General features: G+C 39.7%; 2 protein-coding genes across 2 annotated transcripts; both read right to left on the reverse strand.

The window, feature by feature from the left end:
• Positions 1-188: 188 nt before the first annotated feature.
• Positions 189-2,425, reverse strand: abitram (actin binding transcription modulator). Its single transcript, XM_026349023.2, has 6 exons — positions 2,241-2,425; positions 2,070-2,121; positions 1,095-1,224; positions 898-974; positions 747-816; positions 189-642 (listed from the first exon to the last, which is right to left on the reverse strand). Exons 1-6 carry the CDS (start codon positions 2,329-2,331, stop codon positions 505-507), a joined length of 558 nt encoding a protein of 185 aa, XP_026204808.1. The 5' UTR covers positions 2,332-2,425; the 3' UTR covers positions 189-504.
• A 7,871-nt stretch (positions 2,426-10,296) lies between these two features.
• sla1a (Src like adaptor 1a) lies at positions 10,297-14,458 on the reverse strand. Its single transcript, XM_026350023.1, has 8 exons — positions 14,294-14,458; positions 13,760-13,856; positions 13,323-13,422; positions 13,038-13,124; positions 12,766-12,869; positions 12,047-12,178; positions 11,472-11,601; positions 10,297-11,218 (listed from the first exon to the last, which is right to left on the reverse strand). Exons 2-8 carry the CDS (start codon positions 13,830-13,832, stop codon positions 11,017-11,019), a joined length of 828 nt encoding a protein of 275 aa, XP_026205808.1. The 5' UTR covers positions 13,833-13,856; positions 14,294-14,458; the 3' UTR covers positions 10,297-11,016.
• Between the last annotated feature and the right edge of the window lie 3,631 nt (positions 14,459-18,089).

The following is an 18,089-nucleotide window of genomic DNA, read 5'->3' on the forward strand; positions in this document are numbered from 1 at the left end:
TGGTACTAGGTCAGGGTGTGATAATGATTGAAATGATACAGCTTTAGAGATGCTCTGCACAGTGTGAGAGCAGCTACGGATGCTGGGTACTGTAGTGGCTCTACAGATGTGAAGAAATTATAGATCTAGTTTTGGACCATCTATTATTTTGACAAATGAAAGACAGATAAAAGTGACACAAAAATAAATAATATTTTTCTTAAATCAGTGTTGGTTGTTTTTAATGATATTCTAGAAAAATAATTCAAACTGAAGATACATGAACTAAAATAATCTGTCATGCTTCCCAAATAATAGAGCACTTCAAAAGGTGAGTGCTTTCTGACACTTTCAAAATGAACATAGTAATACAAAGGCACAGTGCAATGCTTGAGTTATATGTGAAAGTCTATCAGAAGTGACGCCAGGTAAATGGCACTTTCCAGGAAAGTGTTTAACCAACCTGGTGGGATTTGAAGGAAGAGGAGCTCTTCCAAACAGTCTGAACTTGACCACAGAGTCCTGTCAGGAGGATTGTGATTCTGTAACACTTCGTTTGGAGACAACACGCTCAAACTCCTCTCTGCTCAGAAGATTCTCTGTTATACTCTTGCTCTCCTCAAACTTTGGCAGGATGACAGCAATGTATCCTTCAGTGAATGGCTGTTCAAATTTGACAAAGGAAACATTAAATTACTGGTTATTTTTATAGATGCAGGTGTGCACGATAAGGGTAACACTACAGTGGAAGAATATATCCCATTTACCTTGTCCAGCAAGAGGCTAGGTGTTTCTAAAATATTCTCATTGACCTCCAGAAGACGGCCACGGATGCAGCTGAAAAGAGGATAGTTTTATGTGAACTGATAAATACTTTGAGAATGCAGAATGTGTGCTGAAAATAGACTATTAGTTCACCTGTATATTGTGTATTCACTTTCATCTGTGCATGTTATCCTACACAGAGGAGCGAAATCAGTAAGAAACTGACCTCCCTGTAACGGGGGAAAATGACAGGCATTAAAGGTCAAGATGGGCTTTAGAAAAAATGTAAAAGCGCACACATACAACTTTGGGCATATGAGCTAAAACCATGTGCAGCTTTACAAATGTACCCGCTTGGACTTTCCAGAGACTTTATTCTTCAGCCGACTGCAGCCAGTGCTGATCTGGTAATTGATGCTTTTGATTGTACGTCCGTTGTGAAGGATGGGGTGAGTCTCTGCTAACGTGATGACGCATATTCTGCAGAAAACAAACATTTCAAAGTTTTTCCACTTTTTCAAACTAGTTCATTCATGAAAGAGAGCTTCAAAACTATATTGATGCAAGACACACAGTAGTGTTTTCCTACCCCAGTCTCAAAATAGAACAGTATTTATTACAGCACATATATACTGCCCGTCCAAAAAAATAAAAACTACATGGATTAATATGTTTCTGCTGACAACACGTTATTTAACCCTAACTGATGCAGTGAGTAGCTTCTCATTTCTTAAACAAGCATGTCTGAAGACACATCCTGTGGTCGTGGAAAAGATGTTAATCTGTTTCAGAAGGGTCAAATTATTGGCATGAATCAAGAAAAGAAAACACCTAAGGAGATTGATGAAACTATTAAAACTGGGTTAAGAACTGTCCAATGGAAGAAGGTCATGTGGTCTGATGAGTCCACATTTACCCTGTTCCAGAGTGATGGGAGCATCAGGGTAAGAAGAGAGTGAAGTGATGCACCCATCATGCCTAGTACCTACTGTACAAGCCTGTGGGGGCAGTGCTATGATCTGGGGTTGCTGCAGTAGGCTAGGTCTAGGTTCAGCAACGTTATGTGTCCAAAGAATGAGGTCAGCTGACTACCTGAATACACTGAATGACCAGGTTATCCGAAGAAGACAATATCAGGATTCATCTGGCTCAAATTGTGATTCAGGGAGCAGTACACATCATTTTCACACATGGACCACGGAGTCCAGACCTTAACCCCATTGAGAATCTTTGGGATGTGCTGAAGAAGACTATGTGCAGCGGTCTGACTCTCCCATCATCAAAACAAGATCTTGGCGAAGAATTAATGCAAATTTAATTGTTACCTGTTTGAATGCTGCAGGATGCAGTGGTCCTCACACGATTTCCCCTTCAAGTCTAAAGAAGACAAGACAATAATGTTGACATTTTCAATTTAGTTATGCTGAAGTGATATCTCAAGTTCAACTCATGTTAGCTGACTTAGCCTCCAAACAGCTAAGTCAGGTTTTATTTACCGGTTCTGTACCAACGGGTGTAATATCTGTCGATAACCGAAGGCGCATTTTCTTCTGTGTCTTTCTGCTCTTTGCTGTCCATCAGAAACATTCACTGTCTCCAACAAAAACAATAATTAGCTGCAAAGCTTCAGCTTGTCCACTACTTCACCTCACGGAAACACGACCCTACACATCTAAATCCACTCTGGACGGACAGTAAATTGTGTAACACCGTAATGTGTCCGTGCTTCAAATCAATCCGACAACTTCACCAGAGAGTGGTTCCACGTGTTTTGTTTTTGTTTTTTTTTTTTTTGTTGTTTTTGTTTGTTTGCTTATTTTTTATTTCTCATCTCAGTGTCATTGACTTGTATTTTCACAACTTCACAGTCACGGCCATTCTTCTAGCAAACCGCTCTTTGGCACTAAGCACAGATTTATGATGAATGATGAGTTATGACCCTTGTGTCTTTCATTCATGCTCAACACTGGATTACCAGTGTTGAGCATGCTGCAGGAGTAGCTGGGCTCATAACTCCAAAGACTCAATTTTATTGTGTCATTTGAAATATGGTATTTGGATTAATTGATGGTAGTTTACGCAGAACTGATTTGATGTATGGTCAATCTGTCCTGCAGAGGGACCTTGAGTCAAAAGCATTATTAAATAAAGTTATTGTTAAACCACAAACAGAACTTAACAAGGCCCCAAAGCAATTGCTTGTAGCTTAATCTGGTCATGCTCATGGAAGCTGTTACATTACTGCATGGGCTACATTATAAGAACAGTTTACACTTTTCCCACAAGATGTCAGACTACTGCTAACTACAGAAAAAGGTATGGTCAGTGTTTTATGAACACACAAGCAGACTCTTTGGATGACATTAATCAATATGCAGACCTTCTTCATATTGTGGGTATATCTACATACCTTATTATCCATGTGCTGTGTTTTCCACTTAGCTCTAAAGAGTCTCACAAATTGGAGATTGGTGGATAACCAAGGTATGCTCATTCTGGATCCCATTGGATTATGTAATGAAGAGGTCTGAGAGAGAATAAAGACTGCAGGAATAAAGTGATTTCCCCCTCATTGGATCTGAAAAATATTGTCTCTCTGACCCAGATCAACATATCTGGCTTGATGTGCTGCATGTACAATATCGACAATGCAAAGGGAACATTTTTCTGGGATTTACATCAGCTCAAGGGAGATTAAGATATGATGACTTCATCTTGGTCACATAACTGAGAGAGAGTGCAAGAGCAAGACAGTCTCAGCTGATGTTTGGGGGCACAATGAGTTTTCCATGGAGCTACTTACCATTGCCAAGTCCTGGAAAGATTTGCTGTCGAGACCCATCGTAATGAGTTTTTCCATTACTCCTCCATTTGTGGTAGGCCGTAGTCTGCATTTAATTCAGATATGAAACCCAAAACCATTGTGGAACTAGTGGACACAAAATGGAGTACCTCAAGATATGCAATCAAATATTGCATCAGGCTTAGATTATAATCATGTCCAATAAACAAGACTATCCTAAGCATGATTTAACTCTTGGTTAATCACACCTCAGAAATACATTAGAGCAGCAAGTAGATGCTCAGTGGGTCCCTGCTGTGGTGCAGTAGTAGTAGCAACATAGACTATGGATATTATGTATGGTATGTGCACTATGTCTCACACAGTGGATCCTTAGTCAGAGTAGGCATTCTGTGAAAGTTCACAAGGATGTTTGGCCATCAGATTGTTGATTTAGAGGGAAAATGACCCGTATATTCTTTTAACTACCAGGTTACTTCACATGATGTTGGTATTTGCAACAGAGTATGTGTTTATTAGTCTGTTCCTTGCTTATGTGTAGCTGTCACTCTGTGTACATTTCAAAACCTTTTTAACTGCTGCATATTGTTGGAATGAAACACTCATTCTTCAAGACTCAATTTTGAGGTTCACTTGCTGGCTGTCAGACAGCCATCTCAAGTGTCTCCAGCTGCACAGCGCCCTGTGTGTGTGTGTGTGTGTGTGTGTGTGTGTATGTGTGTGTGCAATGCACACGTGTAGCTCCACGTCAGCTGTAGCAGCAGCTATCCTTCTCATGCGTGCTGTTTGTGTGTTTGGCTCCAGCTTTCTCTCCCTCCACATGGATGGTGTCCAGCTTGTTTCTGTTAATGGCCCTTTGTGCCAGAGAAAAGCCTGATAAGGGAAGCGAGAAGCTCTGACCAATCACAGTAATACCTGCACGGCTTTTAGAAAACCTGTGACATCTCCTTCTCATTAGGATGGTACTTGCATAAGTAAAGTTGCAGAGCAGAAAAGTGAGGATTTCCTGTGTAATGGCACAGTTAGCTGTGTTTTTAGCAAGACAGACAGATGAGATATTTCTCTGCCGCTTTACAGATGGAGAGAATTATTGCAAGAATGAGGATTTCTTTTCCTTAAGTGTTTCGTGCAGACAGGCTATCAGTAACACTTTGAGCAATTCATTGTCTAGATGGGGAATAGCATGCAATCCAGCATCACTCTCAGCATCTCATCATTTAATAAATGTCGAGGAAAGTGGAGAGAGCTGTGCTGCATTTAGAAATACAGCACGGCTCCCTCATGGAAAGCATCACAAGACACACACACACCTGCATTTGTCATTAAACAGTTCCAGTCATATGTTGCCAAAATGCACATTAAAATCATCTTGATTCGCTGGTATGCAGTGAGGTTGAAGATTTCCCTTGAAAAGTCTAGATAGAAAAGCAAGAAACTGTCTATTGTCAATGAATGTGTTAGCATATATCAACACAAACCCCAGAGCTCATGACCTTTTCTTTGAATCCGGAGGTCCTGTGAGCTTTATAAATGCCCTGTCTGCAGTGAAGCAGTATCATAGTGATAAGCTGGTCCCATGTCAAGTTATTATTAGCTTTCTCTGTGGTAATCAGTGGCTAAAGGGGCAATCAATCATGTCTGATCTTTTCTGTTATTTCTGGCCTCTCGCCAAAGGCAGCGAGGCCTCGGGCACTGAAAACATCAGACTGAATGTTGAAAGCAGGGAAACACACATGCTACTTTGTCCTGCCTTTAGGAACAGGGGATTTCTTGTTACCATAGCAACAAAAAACAGATGTAATTGACAGCCAAGTGATATTATTTTTCCTCTTTGTTCTGCTGATGAGTTTTTAATATTAACAAATTGAAGCACACAATGTGGAAGCAAGTGGAGATGAGAACAGTTTGCTCTGCTTTGGAGAGATACAGGATTGTTTTCCAGTTTTTTAAGTTAAACTATCAAAATAACGGCTGTTCCCGTACATTAAAAATACCGATGTCATATCAACCTTCATATCTAACTCTCCACCCGAAAGTGGATTCTTGCATTTCCACAGAGGTTTGAATGAGCAACACAGTGATTTACAGATAGCAGAACCAGAATCTGTCACTTAGATATCTACTTCAGATAAATATCAGTAAAAAGATCTGTATTTTAGACTGCTTATCTATCAACATGTGGGATTAATTATCTCTGGCAGCAGTTATAGTTGCAGGTCATGATCATCTCTATTCCGCAAAAAGAAAACTGCAGTAGTTATTTTTCTGGGTTTTCTTTGAAAGTCTGCATTTGATAGACACAAAAGCGGATTTCATTTGGTGTCAGTGATGTCAGTTCAAGTGTGAAAACAAAAGGAAGTGGTCTAAACTGCCCCCCCCCCCCCCCCCCCCCCCCCCCCCTCGCTGCTTACTGTTGTAACTTCGAGCTATGATTTCAACAACTATAAGCAAAAGTGTTGTGAATTAGTTTAAAGAAACGTCAAAAGCTGCTTTAAGGATGAATGTTCCAGTAGTTGTGAGTCACTGATCTAGCCGATCTGGCGCCATAAATCACATATTAAATTCTGTCCACTCGACACATGCATTTTACACTGACTCTCTGACCTGGTTACTGTCTTTTTTTATTGCCCACCTTTTCTCTTTCATTGCACTCCCTATGAACCAGTCACATTCATTCTTAGCATGAATTTGTTCAAAGCTGTCATCCTCCCTCTCATTCTCCAGAGACATGTGGAAAGAACATGCACACTGCCAGGTAAAACACAAAGTCCTCATGCACACAGGTGGAATCATTTACAGATAGTGAGAGGTTTCAGCTTTGGATTGACACGCTGAATGGGATGCTGACACCTACTGGGTTTGTTTAGGTTTACCAACATCTGAAGTTCTAATTACATAGTGCCTGCACAGAGCCTCTGTTAATTATTTGAATAAGCCACGTGGCAAACAGCTGCTTGAAAATTCTTTATGGAAAGTGAACTTTTCTCCAAGAGGAGCCCTCCGTCTCTTGATTGCAGCACAGCAGCAGGCAGGATGTTCTGGGCTCGAGCTCAGCCAGTGCTGGAACGACAGCTGAGCCAGGTTGTTTGTTTTTATCCTGAGGTATAGCCTTCAAGTGCTCCGTCTAACTGACGTTTTCAGATCCAAAGAGTTGATTTCAAGATTTTGGTCAAATATATTGAGCTCTCCTGGCATCAAACCACTAACTCTGGGGTTTGTGGCCGACTGCTCCACCACCTGAGCTATTGCCACACTGTATTATAGTGTAAATAAGAAAAATGCCAAGCATACTTAACTAGTAAATAATTGCTGGCTAATACAATGCTGTTATTGCATTTTCCTTATAGGAATGAAATAGTATATATATAATATTCTGCATAAGCACTGTGAATGTCACCACCTCATTCAGCAGTATTTTGTTGGAAATGGTTTAGGAAACAGGAGTAGGCAGATTCCTAGCATGACACAGAAGAACAGACACTATTTCCTGGCAAAGATGTGGACCTTTGGAGCTCTTTTTTCCTGTTTTCAGTCTTGTTTGTTTTTCCCCCCTCCGACTCTTGGATATGGCTGTGTGCATTGGCTGGGGCCCTTGGTTCAACATTAAAGGGCATGTTCTCATGTGCTTTTTCTAAAGTGAACACTCGGGTTTTGCTGGCAGCACTCGTTGGAAGATGTTATTTCATATTGTTGGAAAAAAAAATTGACAAAATTAGTTTCACTTTGCGCATGTATCAATCTTTTGGTAGTTAGCTGGGCAGAAGGCAGTGTAAACCCTTGACAGGTTGCCAATCTACCGCAGGGCTGATGTATAGAGACATTCACACTCATATCTCTGGATAATTATAGTCACCATTGAAACTAACTCATGCTTGTCTGTGTTTCTCTTCAGTTTTTATCTTAAATCAGCATTGTGTGTCATGCTTGTGTCCATTTCTGTTGCTAATGTAGAGATAGATTGTTTTCTATTCTATATATGGAGGAAGTGGTCAGTGTCAAAGTGGAACCTCAGTCTTTGCACTTTAAGCAAGTGAAGCTCAAAGTCATAACAGCTCAAAGTTTTTTTGTCAGGAAATGAATACCCAAACTAAATAAATGATATCAAATAGAAAGAGAAAAAATAAATAATTTAGCACTGGAGCCAATCCAAAAAACTCTCCAAAGAGTTGCTCTTGAAGATGATGATCAAGATGAAAACATTCGTCTTCACAGACGAATTTGCCACTGTTCCACGTTGTGAAGGCAGCAGCAGGGAGAGAGGGGAAAGCATCGGTTTTAATTAAAGCCTGTTTTTGAGTGAGCAAGGCAAACATTAATGTGGATGTTTTGAAGGCTCATCAAGAAGCTTCCAGAGCAGAAGTGGTGAAGTCAAAGGTTTGGACAGCTGGGTTTCAGCGTAGATGGGAGGATGTGGTGAGATTAGAAGAACCTGATTAACAGAAAACAGGCTCAGGGACGAGGAATCTCCATTAGTCACTTAATTTCCTTTACTCACCCCTCTTTTCTCTCTGTGTCTAGATCCCACTCCTTCAGACCGACGGAGACACGGAAGGCCTCCTCTCTTCTTCCTCTTGTTGTTTTTGTTCAGGGAAAAGAAAAAAAAGGCCAGAGTGCCTTATTCGAGTGTTTTTCTTGGTGCTGACATTCACTGAAACATCAAACAAAATTCAAATGGGGAACAAGGGACTCGTCTTAGAATCCCACTCGTCTCATCATAAAGTCTCGTTGAATCCGGGGTTTTCTCGTAAGACAACATGCACTGTGTGGGTGCCTTTTTTTGTCCTTCCGCTTTTTTTACCTAATTGAGAGGCTTTGTTTTCAAGTACACACAGATTGTGTGATGATTGGCAGTATGATGAGTGTCCTCTTTCGTTGTCCCCCTGGATATTACAGTAAATGTTCACATGATCTCAGGGAAGAGTTGTTTTCTTATGTTCACCACAGATGGCTGAGAGGTAAAGTTGAGTTTATTTTGAATTTGTAAGTGGCCTTTGAAGAACCATTTTTCCCGTGTCCTCATGCTGTTCAGAGATCAACTTTCAAACCTCGCCCTTTGCATAATCTGTGTTGTAATGCCATTTTTTTTCTAATATTGTCAGTGAACTGCAGTGAATTGACTTAGTAGTCAGTCTGACATTGGTTTTATCTCCAGTCTTTTCTGGTCTCGCTTTAGATTAGTCAGGGAGGGCAGTGAGTAATGCTGACTGGACAGCAGGCTCTGCGTGGTGCAGCAGTAGGCAACCAGATGTGCGTGTCTGCATCACTGACTGTTCCACTGAACACACGCTTGCAGGTATTTTATGAGACTTTAAAACCAGGCAACACAACCAGTTGAGCCTTCTTTAAAGCCTGCAAGTAAAAAGAAAGTGCTGACAGGTCACACACAGTTTTTCCCAGAACTTTTTGGGAAAAACTGCATTTATCCAGTCAGCTCACACCTGCCAATAAATACAACATCCTGTGGTAGTTTGGGGTTGTGCACCTTAAATAAACTTTCTCATAGACAGCATAAGGTTTCTAAATGTTAACACAGCAGTGATGAAGTTTCACATCCACTCGTGTTTATTGGAGATGCATTGCTAATGTAAACCATTTTGTGACCATGTAACACTCTACAAAACACGTCTGTAAGGTGTGAGCAGTTCAACTGAACAGTGGTTTCCCCATTTCCAGCCTGTTTTATTTAAGTATTCTAAAGACCTAAGGAGGTAAAACTGTTTTTTCACAGTATGAAGCAAAGATTCAAGAGAAAAACAATAAGTCATGCTGTCCACCACTGTAATCATTATTTTGCAACTCCTCAAGTTTGTTTTGCAACTCTACTTCTTTAAATTATAATGAGACCGTACCTAGTTGTCCTCATTGACTGGCTCGGTTGGGTTTCTCTTTTACTTTCTGACTCAGAACGACTAGAAAGCTATACATGCTCTCTTTATATAGATGCTATTTTGTATTTTCAACTGAAGGTTTGTCTTTGGGGTTTGTGGGCAAAAACTGTTTAGGTCAAGCTGCTAAATATGAAAGAGGAAGTTGCTCAACAACGTAAAACAACGTTAAAGGGGAGTTTAGTTTTACTGGCACAAATAATTCCATGGCTATAACTAGACATGTATTTACTGAGATAGGTTCATTGACATATGCTATTTATCAGCATATGAAAATGCAGCATGTACAACAGGGGAAGCTCAACAGATACGAAACGTTTGGCCGCAAGTTTTTTTTTTCTTCACACTTTTGTAAATTTAAACTTAATTTGAATATTTCCAAATGCGTCAAATTCTGACATGTTATGATGCATGATGACACAACATAGAGTTGGCTCAGAAATGTCATGGCACCAATAAAATTCTTATAAAGAAGAAACTTTTCCTTCAGGAGCTGGTTGAGATTAAAAAAGGGCTAAAAGGAGAATTCAGCTTCGGCTGCTGTACTTGAAGCCAGTCCTGCATCGAGCTAACACTAACAAAATAATATAACATCCACATGAACTGGTTCACAATTTGCAATCAATGAACTCTGCAAATGCTTTTATTATCTCAACATGCAGTGGAACTGTTGATTGTTCACTCGTGCATGCTCGTGCCCTCTTCCTGGCAACTTGTGTCGCGGGAGCTTTGCATAAGGGGGCGAGAGATGAGTGAGGAAAAGCTCTGTCCATTACTTTGAATTCGGACGGCAGTAGCCTTTTTAAATGCTCAGTGTCAGTCCTACGTATTGTTTCTTTTAAAACCTAATTAAATGAGTTGAGACAAGTTTCAGAAATTCATTCAATGTTTCACTTTTCCACACAAGTCAGAGCAGTTTGCGTTTTTACATTCTGACAATACATTTTTTAAAGCTGATTTAGCCTGAAAATTTAAAAGTTAACCATTGACATTAAGTTAATGAAAAATATTAGTTCACAAAATTCCTGTATGGTAATTAACAGTGTAGTTTTCAGGTGGAAACCAACCAAATCACTGGTAGTATTGTTCTTAATCTGCTGCATTTGCAAATATGCCACCATTTGTTCTACTTACATATAAATTACAGCATATATTGTTTAAGTTATATGGCCATTCAACATTTATTAACAACACAGAAAAATAGTTTGAAAGCCACTAATACTTGTATAGACATAATATTAACCAGCAAAACTCAGCGTTCAAGTCTTCTCTTTACTCTCGTAATGCCAGTCTTTCTTTCTCCAGTTCGTGTGCAAAATACACACATCACAGTTGAATTGCACCATCGTCCACTTCAGCTCCATATAGTTTCATAAGTGAAAGTGGTCATGCAATATGTGTTATTGTTAAAGTACTTCAAAGTGCTCAGATTAGAAACTAAAACACACTTCAATGATTAAAATGCTTAATATAAATGTCGGGTCATGTACAGGATAGCCGACACTGGAAATGGGATGGATTTCGAGGCGGACTCCCTCTACTCCGTTGACTTGAAAGTAGTCCAGTCTTTGAACCTATCTGTCTCTAGAAGTCATCCTCATAGTCTATGGTTGCAAGACTGTTTTCAGGAAGAGCATAGAAAGATTTACTTTTCTTCTTCCTGCTCTCTGCTTTCATCTGTGCAGGGTCTTGACTCGAGGAAAGGGACAGGTAGGCGGCGATGCTGTTTCTGACCCCGTAGCTCACCATGTTGTCAGTGCAGCCTTCTGTGTTGACCAGTTGACTCCTATAACGAGATAAGACGAAGACTTAAATTAGAATATATATCAGTTTGAATGACTCACCAGTTTCCTCTTCCCTTTTAAAGAAAACGATCAATATCAAAATCATCCTAAACAACCAGGAACAAAATCCGATTCAGTGTCTGTGTTAGAGCTGAAGTAAGACAGAACATTTTATTGCAGCTATTTTCCAACCACGAGATGATGCCAAATAAGCATTAACTGCCAGAATGATGCTGATATGACTAAACATCGTACCTGTCTACTTTCTTCCAGTCAAAGTTGCGTCTCATGACTACAGGTGGAGCTCCAGGATTTGCATCTGATTGTGGGGTTGTGCCCGACAGACAGGGGGTGGTTAACACACAGCAAAGACCATCTGCAGAGTCTAAAAATGCAAAAGAAGGAAAATACTACTCTCAGGCTTATAAACAAACAAGAACAAATTTAAGGTTGCGTCATTTGCATTAACCACTGTCACACTCTACTGCTCAAGCACACCCACAAACCAAACTCGTGAAGGGGGTCTGCTGGGGATCCATGTTTGCTGAGAGTTACTGCTGTATTGCAACACTGAATGCTAAAACGTTTTAGTCTGTGTACGCACCAGTGGTCATTATCAAACATGCATATTGCATCTCGTTTCCTGTTTTGTTCTAAAAATGATCTGTCATAGCAGGAAATATATAAAAAAGTTGAAGAAACTGTTCTATATTAAGGACATCAAAATATTTACGGTATATTTATCTACATGTTGTCAGGCTTGTTTCCTTTTTTTCTGTATCTTTAGGCCTGTGTCTTTCTGATTAGTATCTGAGTACATATCCTCTCACCAGAGTAGTGGTTGATCATATCCTCAAGGCACTGGAAAGTGAGGCGAGGGGAGATGTAGTACCAGCTGTTGTCCAGTCTGAAGATGCGATAGTGCTTTACGATCCTGTGCTTCACTGACAGTGAATACAGACCTGAGGGTATAATAATGAATAATAATAATAATGAATACTATGATACATACCACAAACGTAATATTACTAACTTTCGGGTTTAAAGCATGTTTCGTGTGTATTTTTGCATCATCGGTAAAGATAATCACAGAGAATTTGTCAGGCGAGCGATGTGAACCTGTGATTCTCATAAAGGATGATACGCTCTGTGTGTGCCCTCTCTATGTAGCTGTATTCTGTACAGACATGAACTAAAACTTGGCAAAAAGTAAATAAGTGCACCAGTTAACTCGTTTTAAATGTAATTTAAATTAAATGTTATCGACTGCAGATCAAATAAATAAGAGAGAAATATAAATGCTCCAGGCCCTTGAGAGGTTGTGTATGCACGTGGAAATCTTGATTTCTGATTCTCAGGATGTAGTTTATTCTTGTGTTTCTTTCTTCTTCAATCTGCTCTTTTTTAACTTTTGTCACGAACAACTTGTCTTAACAACATTCTGATCTAATCACATGTCCACGACTTGACAAGCATTTCATTTCCTCTGTACACACCCTGCATTCTAAATTTGGAGTAACCCAAATTTAAAAAGCTATCGCGTTCTTACCTCTCTCTCTGCTGCTCTCCCGCACCAAGAAAGAGCCCACTCTGTTCCCAGGTAGAAGTAGCAGCTCTTCGGCCTTCTGCCTCTCCACCCCCTCAAACAACCAACTAAAGAAACAAGATATGAGTTGGAGGTCACGGTACATATTGCATTTTCAATCCGATGACCTTGAAATCAACACATACAGGTGGTACAGCACGCTACTTTTCACCTTACTATCAAACATCAAGTTAATATGGTGGTAATAGTTATAGCATTTTACGAATTTGACTTACCCATGGTACACTTTTGCCACATGGCTGTTGGGTATGTAGTTCTCCTTCTGTGTTTGTAAAGAGCGGACTCTCCACCAGTAAGCCTCCCTAAACAGCATTAAGAAGCAAAGAGGAATCAACAACAGGCCATTTGTCTGAGCACTTCTCTATACTGTAAACTCATCATCAAGTAATCCGTTCTTTCTGTTACAGTCAATTTCCTCATAGTTGTTTGTGAACTTTTGTCTACCAAATGTGTGTTGGAATTTTTTTTTTTTTCTATCCACAAGGCAAACAGGATCTTACGGTGCGATGACTCTGAGCTTCTCTCCTTTTCTGTAAATGGGCTCGCTGATTTCTGGGGCTGGGTAGTCCTCAAGCACCACTACAATGTCATCCTCAGAATCTGCCAAGAAGAACATTTACAGCATTCACAAAAGTTTATACACAGACATCATCATTTGCAAATATCTCAACACGCAGACCTACGTCAGAAATTTTGTTAGTTTGTTAGTTTGGGGTGTAGCTTATGACATCACGGATACCATCGGAATAACTAAGCTGTGCACATTGTAACATGCAAATACGTTTCTGGCAAGAGTAAAAATCAAAGTGCTTCAATGCAGAAACAATGCAAAACAGTATGCACGTAAGCATCGCAGCATTGTAGAAATCCACTTCACATTCTTACTTCAATTACAAAATGTAAATTACAATACAGTGGAAGTTACTTAAGATCTTACCCTTAAAAGAGCTGTTAACATTTTCTCTGTTGACCTTGTCCTTGGCACCTATAACTTTCATCATGTTCCCCATCCTCTAAATGCACCAGACTCTGGCCTGATGTGAGGACAAAAAGAGAAAGAGATCCGATTAAACTCCTCAGCTGTTCTTACATTTACAGACATGTACCAGTCTGTATTTTCTGAACTACTCTCTGTTGCTGCACCATGAAGTTTGTAACTTCCTATAGCTGACCATTGAACTACCTCAACTGACAAACTTAAAATGGGGAAGCTGAGGCTAGATGCTATCAGACACAATTTTCCATTGCAACACCTATCGCTGTCTACTAACAACTAACAGATTAATGATATAGAATGAATATGTTGCCGAACCCTGCTCACAAATTATTATGTTACACATTTTAAATTACAGTTAATGAAAAGTAGTGTGCATGGTTTGAACAGATCCTGCCTATGTGACGTATACGCCTAAACAACACTACATAGTGTTTATTTGACCAAGAGGCAGAGGCAGAAAATGTAAAAACCTACCTGTAGGATCTGAAGCTCGCCTGATACGATCGAGTCAAGTTTGGTGAGAGAGATGATTGCCCAGGCAGGACATGGTGGCAGCAGAGAAATCTAGTACTAAAGAGACACCATGTTCACAAGAGTTAACAGGAATGACCCGTCACAGAGTGTGGTGACAGCTCTGCATCTGACTGCAAACTCACTTCCTGTAATGAAATGAGGAAGAGGGCAACCAAAAGTTCTTGTTGAGACACACACGCAACAGATCGTGAAAGAAGTTTGGTTGTGTGTGTTTTAGCATTCCTGATTGATCGGTATGTTTGTACACTGTGAATCACAGAAGATGTTTAAATGTTTTGTCTTGTTATTGTTCCTGTTAAGTCATCATCATAATTTTAGGACCGTTTAAGCTGAAGTGTTCAGGGAATGTGAGTTTCTGTTTGGAGCAGCTGTGGAGCTGTTGTTCATGAACTACAGGGTCACTGGATCATCTCCCGGTACCTCCTGGCCACATGTGGAGATGTCCTTGAGCAAGACATTGAAACCCTGTTGCAGCACCATCATACATGTGCAGTTGCCCAACATCAATTTCCCCATAAGGAGCAATAAAGCATGTCACTTTTATTATTATTGATGCCTGAAATTGCACATTCCTGAAGACTCAAACTTTTGCTAGAAACAGTTTTTTTCCCATTTCCAAGCCTGGTGCTAAGCTAGCTGATGTTCCATATTCACATTGATAAACAGTCATTTGGCAGATTCTTATATACAAAGCAGCACATACACTAGGAGTAGGTTGGGGTGCAATATCTTGTCCAAGGAAAGTTTGACATGTGGACCGGAGGTGCCAGGGATCAAACCATCAGCCCCAGGAAATTAGGTCATATTTACCTTTAAATAATGAAATAATCATTAGTTGCATGTGAATTAAAATAAATAATATTGGTGGATAGGGCATTCTTGTCACTCCCATGCACCAGCTGAGACATGCACAAAGCACAATAAGAATTCAGAGACCTCACTGGTCATTTGACAAATGAAGAAAAGTTATTTGTGCTGCCATGATGTGTTTTGCATGTACTGTGAAAGTATTTTTAGTCAGAGAGCCTTGCTTGTTTAAACCACCGGAAGTCAGCATTTACCAGTTTTCATGTTTTGTGGGACACCTCGAGGTTTTTCTGACGTACTGCCACTGTGCAGAGACGCGTCAACACATTTACTACAAAGAGTTACATAATCAGAAGATGCACAGAAACAGAAATCGAACTGTTGGTGCTAAAATCTGTGTGATTAAAAACACGTGTGCTCGATAATAGCTACTGATTAAATTAATAATGAAGCTACACCTTTCTGCCATCATAAAGAGCAGGAGGGCAGAAGTGACAGAGAGATGAATAATGTTATCTCGTGGGTTTGTATGGCCACAGAGGGGAAACTAAAGGTGGGCTCCTTTTATTTTCAGCCTTTGCGTTGAATTCTCATACAGTCCATATTCTGGAGTTTAGATTTTGTTTGTTATGTGCATGAAATGAAAAATAATAATATCCAGTTAGTTTAGTGTTTAAAGCTCTACTTGTTGTGTGAAAAGGTGGACACACACGTCCACCTTTTCACTCCCTGTCTTACTCCTACTTGCCTCATGATTTATGATATCATTTGTCTCTCTTTGCTTCTCCTTTAGCTTTTTTTTTTATTTGTTTAATTGATTTTTTTATCTTAGCTGCAGAGTGTTTTCTTTTTTTTACTTAAATTACAGTATTTTTAAACAAAGTTTGGCAAAAGCCGACCTGAAAGACTTTAGGTTAGAAAGAAGTTTGAGAAAACCTACACTTTTATCTCTTTGCCTTTGCTGATTGTTATTCAATTTAATGGTTGTTAATGGATCATAAAACAACAAAATAAACAACAATTTACTTTAAGCATATTTTAGGACATGATACTGGTAATTTCAAATTTACAGGCTAAATTTCATGTTTATCTAAAAAAAAAAAACAATAAAAAAACACTACAATAAAAAAACACTGACTAAATCTGTGACATTTACTGATGTTTTTTGTAGACTGGTTGTACAGTGTTTAGTGTCTAGCTACTACCGCACCAGCTCTGTGAGGCTCCCAGCTCATGATTGAGCAGGACAAGTCATCACAGAGACTATTACAGCAGCTACTTTCTCCTCCAGATAATCCCTGGGAAGAATGTCTGGGCTCAATGTCTTGCTGCAAAATGAGGTTCCCATGCGGTGGTATCTACAGTATGCTGATGTAATATGCCTTTCACACAATGCAGATCACCCACTCTCCCACTCATCATCACATTTCCACCTGCACGCTTCACTGATGGTGTTAGTCAGACTTCATCTATCATCTATCATCTTTTCATGACGTCTGTACTGTATGTTTGGATTCAAACTCATCAATCAACAGTCCACAAAACCTGGTTCGCGTCATCTGAAGGATCCAACTGCAGCATGTCTGTAGAGATTACAGTGTACACCTTACTCCTTAATATCATCTCACAGAGGATAATCTTTCTTTCACAAGGTAAGTGCAGAGTGACAAGTTTCTAAGGTAAGCTGTGTTTGTTCGGACATTTTTGGTTCTAATTTTCACTGATTTTTCATAACCAGCATGTCAAATGAAAAGTTATGTTACCCATTTATCAAGTTAAACTTTTTGTAAGACTAGATGAAAGTCTGAAGCCTCAGATCCCTGGTTACATAACAATAACCCTCTGTGCCACGCTTTATTATTCTCAAGACAACTTAGCTCATGTACTTTCCATCTTAAAATCCACATTACTCTGCCGCTGGCCATTATGTCTCCTTCTGTTGCCACCTTTCCTCTATGAACACTGAGCAGCGATTCAATAAAAACAAAAGCTTCCACAAAATAAGAGTCTTTGTTAAAGTAAAGAAAAAATTCATTGGGGATTTTTTAAAAGTAAATGAATATATTAGTCAGATGAATTCTTTATACATCTGCGTCTGAGCTGGCAATCCCTTCACTTGGCTTCCTGGTGTGCAATTTGTATGTAAGCAGGAGAGGCTGTAAATATTCTCTAGCAGATCTACACAGGAATTGTAACATCACTTCTAAGCGGAACTACAACTATTGTGTATTTTAGGCTGAACTGAACATTTTTTATGTTTGGGGATAGAAAGAAAAGCTGCTGCAGCAGCTTGGTGGGTGGTGGCTGGTGTCAGATGCCAGGAATCAAACTGTTGTGGCTGCAAGGAAGGAAGGAAGTCTTCAGCTACCTTAGATGAAAATAAATTCAGTACAAGATTAACATGTAGCTTGCATGGTGTAAAGAGGTCACAGTTTTATGTTGAGAGTAGAATTGGCAACGTTTCCTGTGGCCAGTTTTATACATTTCTAGAATATTTCAAAGTAGCTTTTAACCTCTTAGTGAATAAACAGTCTTACAGGCATGTGACACTGCCTCCTTTGCATCTGTGAACCATTTTAGAGCACCGACATTCAAGACTTCTGTTTCTGTTAATAGGATAAGTGTGATCAAACGAGATACCTCTAACTATTAGAGAGGTTTTCAAGCATACTGTAGTGTGCTATTAAACAGGTCCCTTCATTCTGAATCATTTTTCTCCTTGACTACAGTTTTTTTATTTCCTATCCAGGTCCTGGCTCTTGTCACTGACAGTGCCGGGGGCCACACGTGTCTTTGAATGAGTCACATGACATGAGACATAACACAGGTAAAACTCAGCCAGTGGGACTGTCCACATTAACAACCAGCTCAATGGACTCTTTGTTAGACGAGGATGAGAAATGTTAGTAAAGGTAATTGCTCAAGACTT

Source organism: Anabas testudineus, chromosome 11 (assembly GCF_900324465.2).
Source record: "Anabas testudineus chromosome 11, fAnaTes1.2, whole genome shotgun sequence".
Classification (NCBI taxonomy): Eukaryota; Metazoa; Chordata; class Actinopteri; order Anabantiformes; family Anabantidae; genus Anabas; species Anabas testudineus.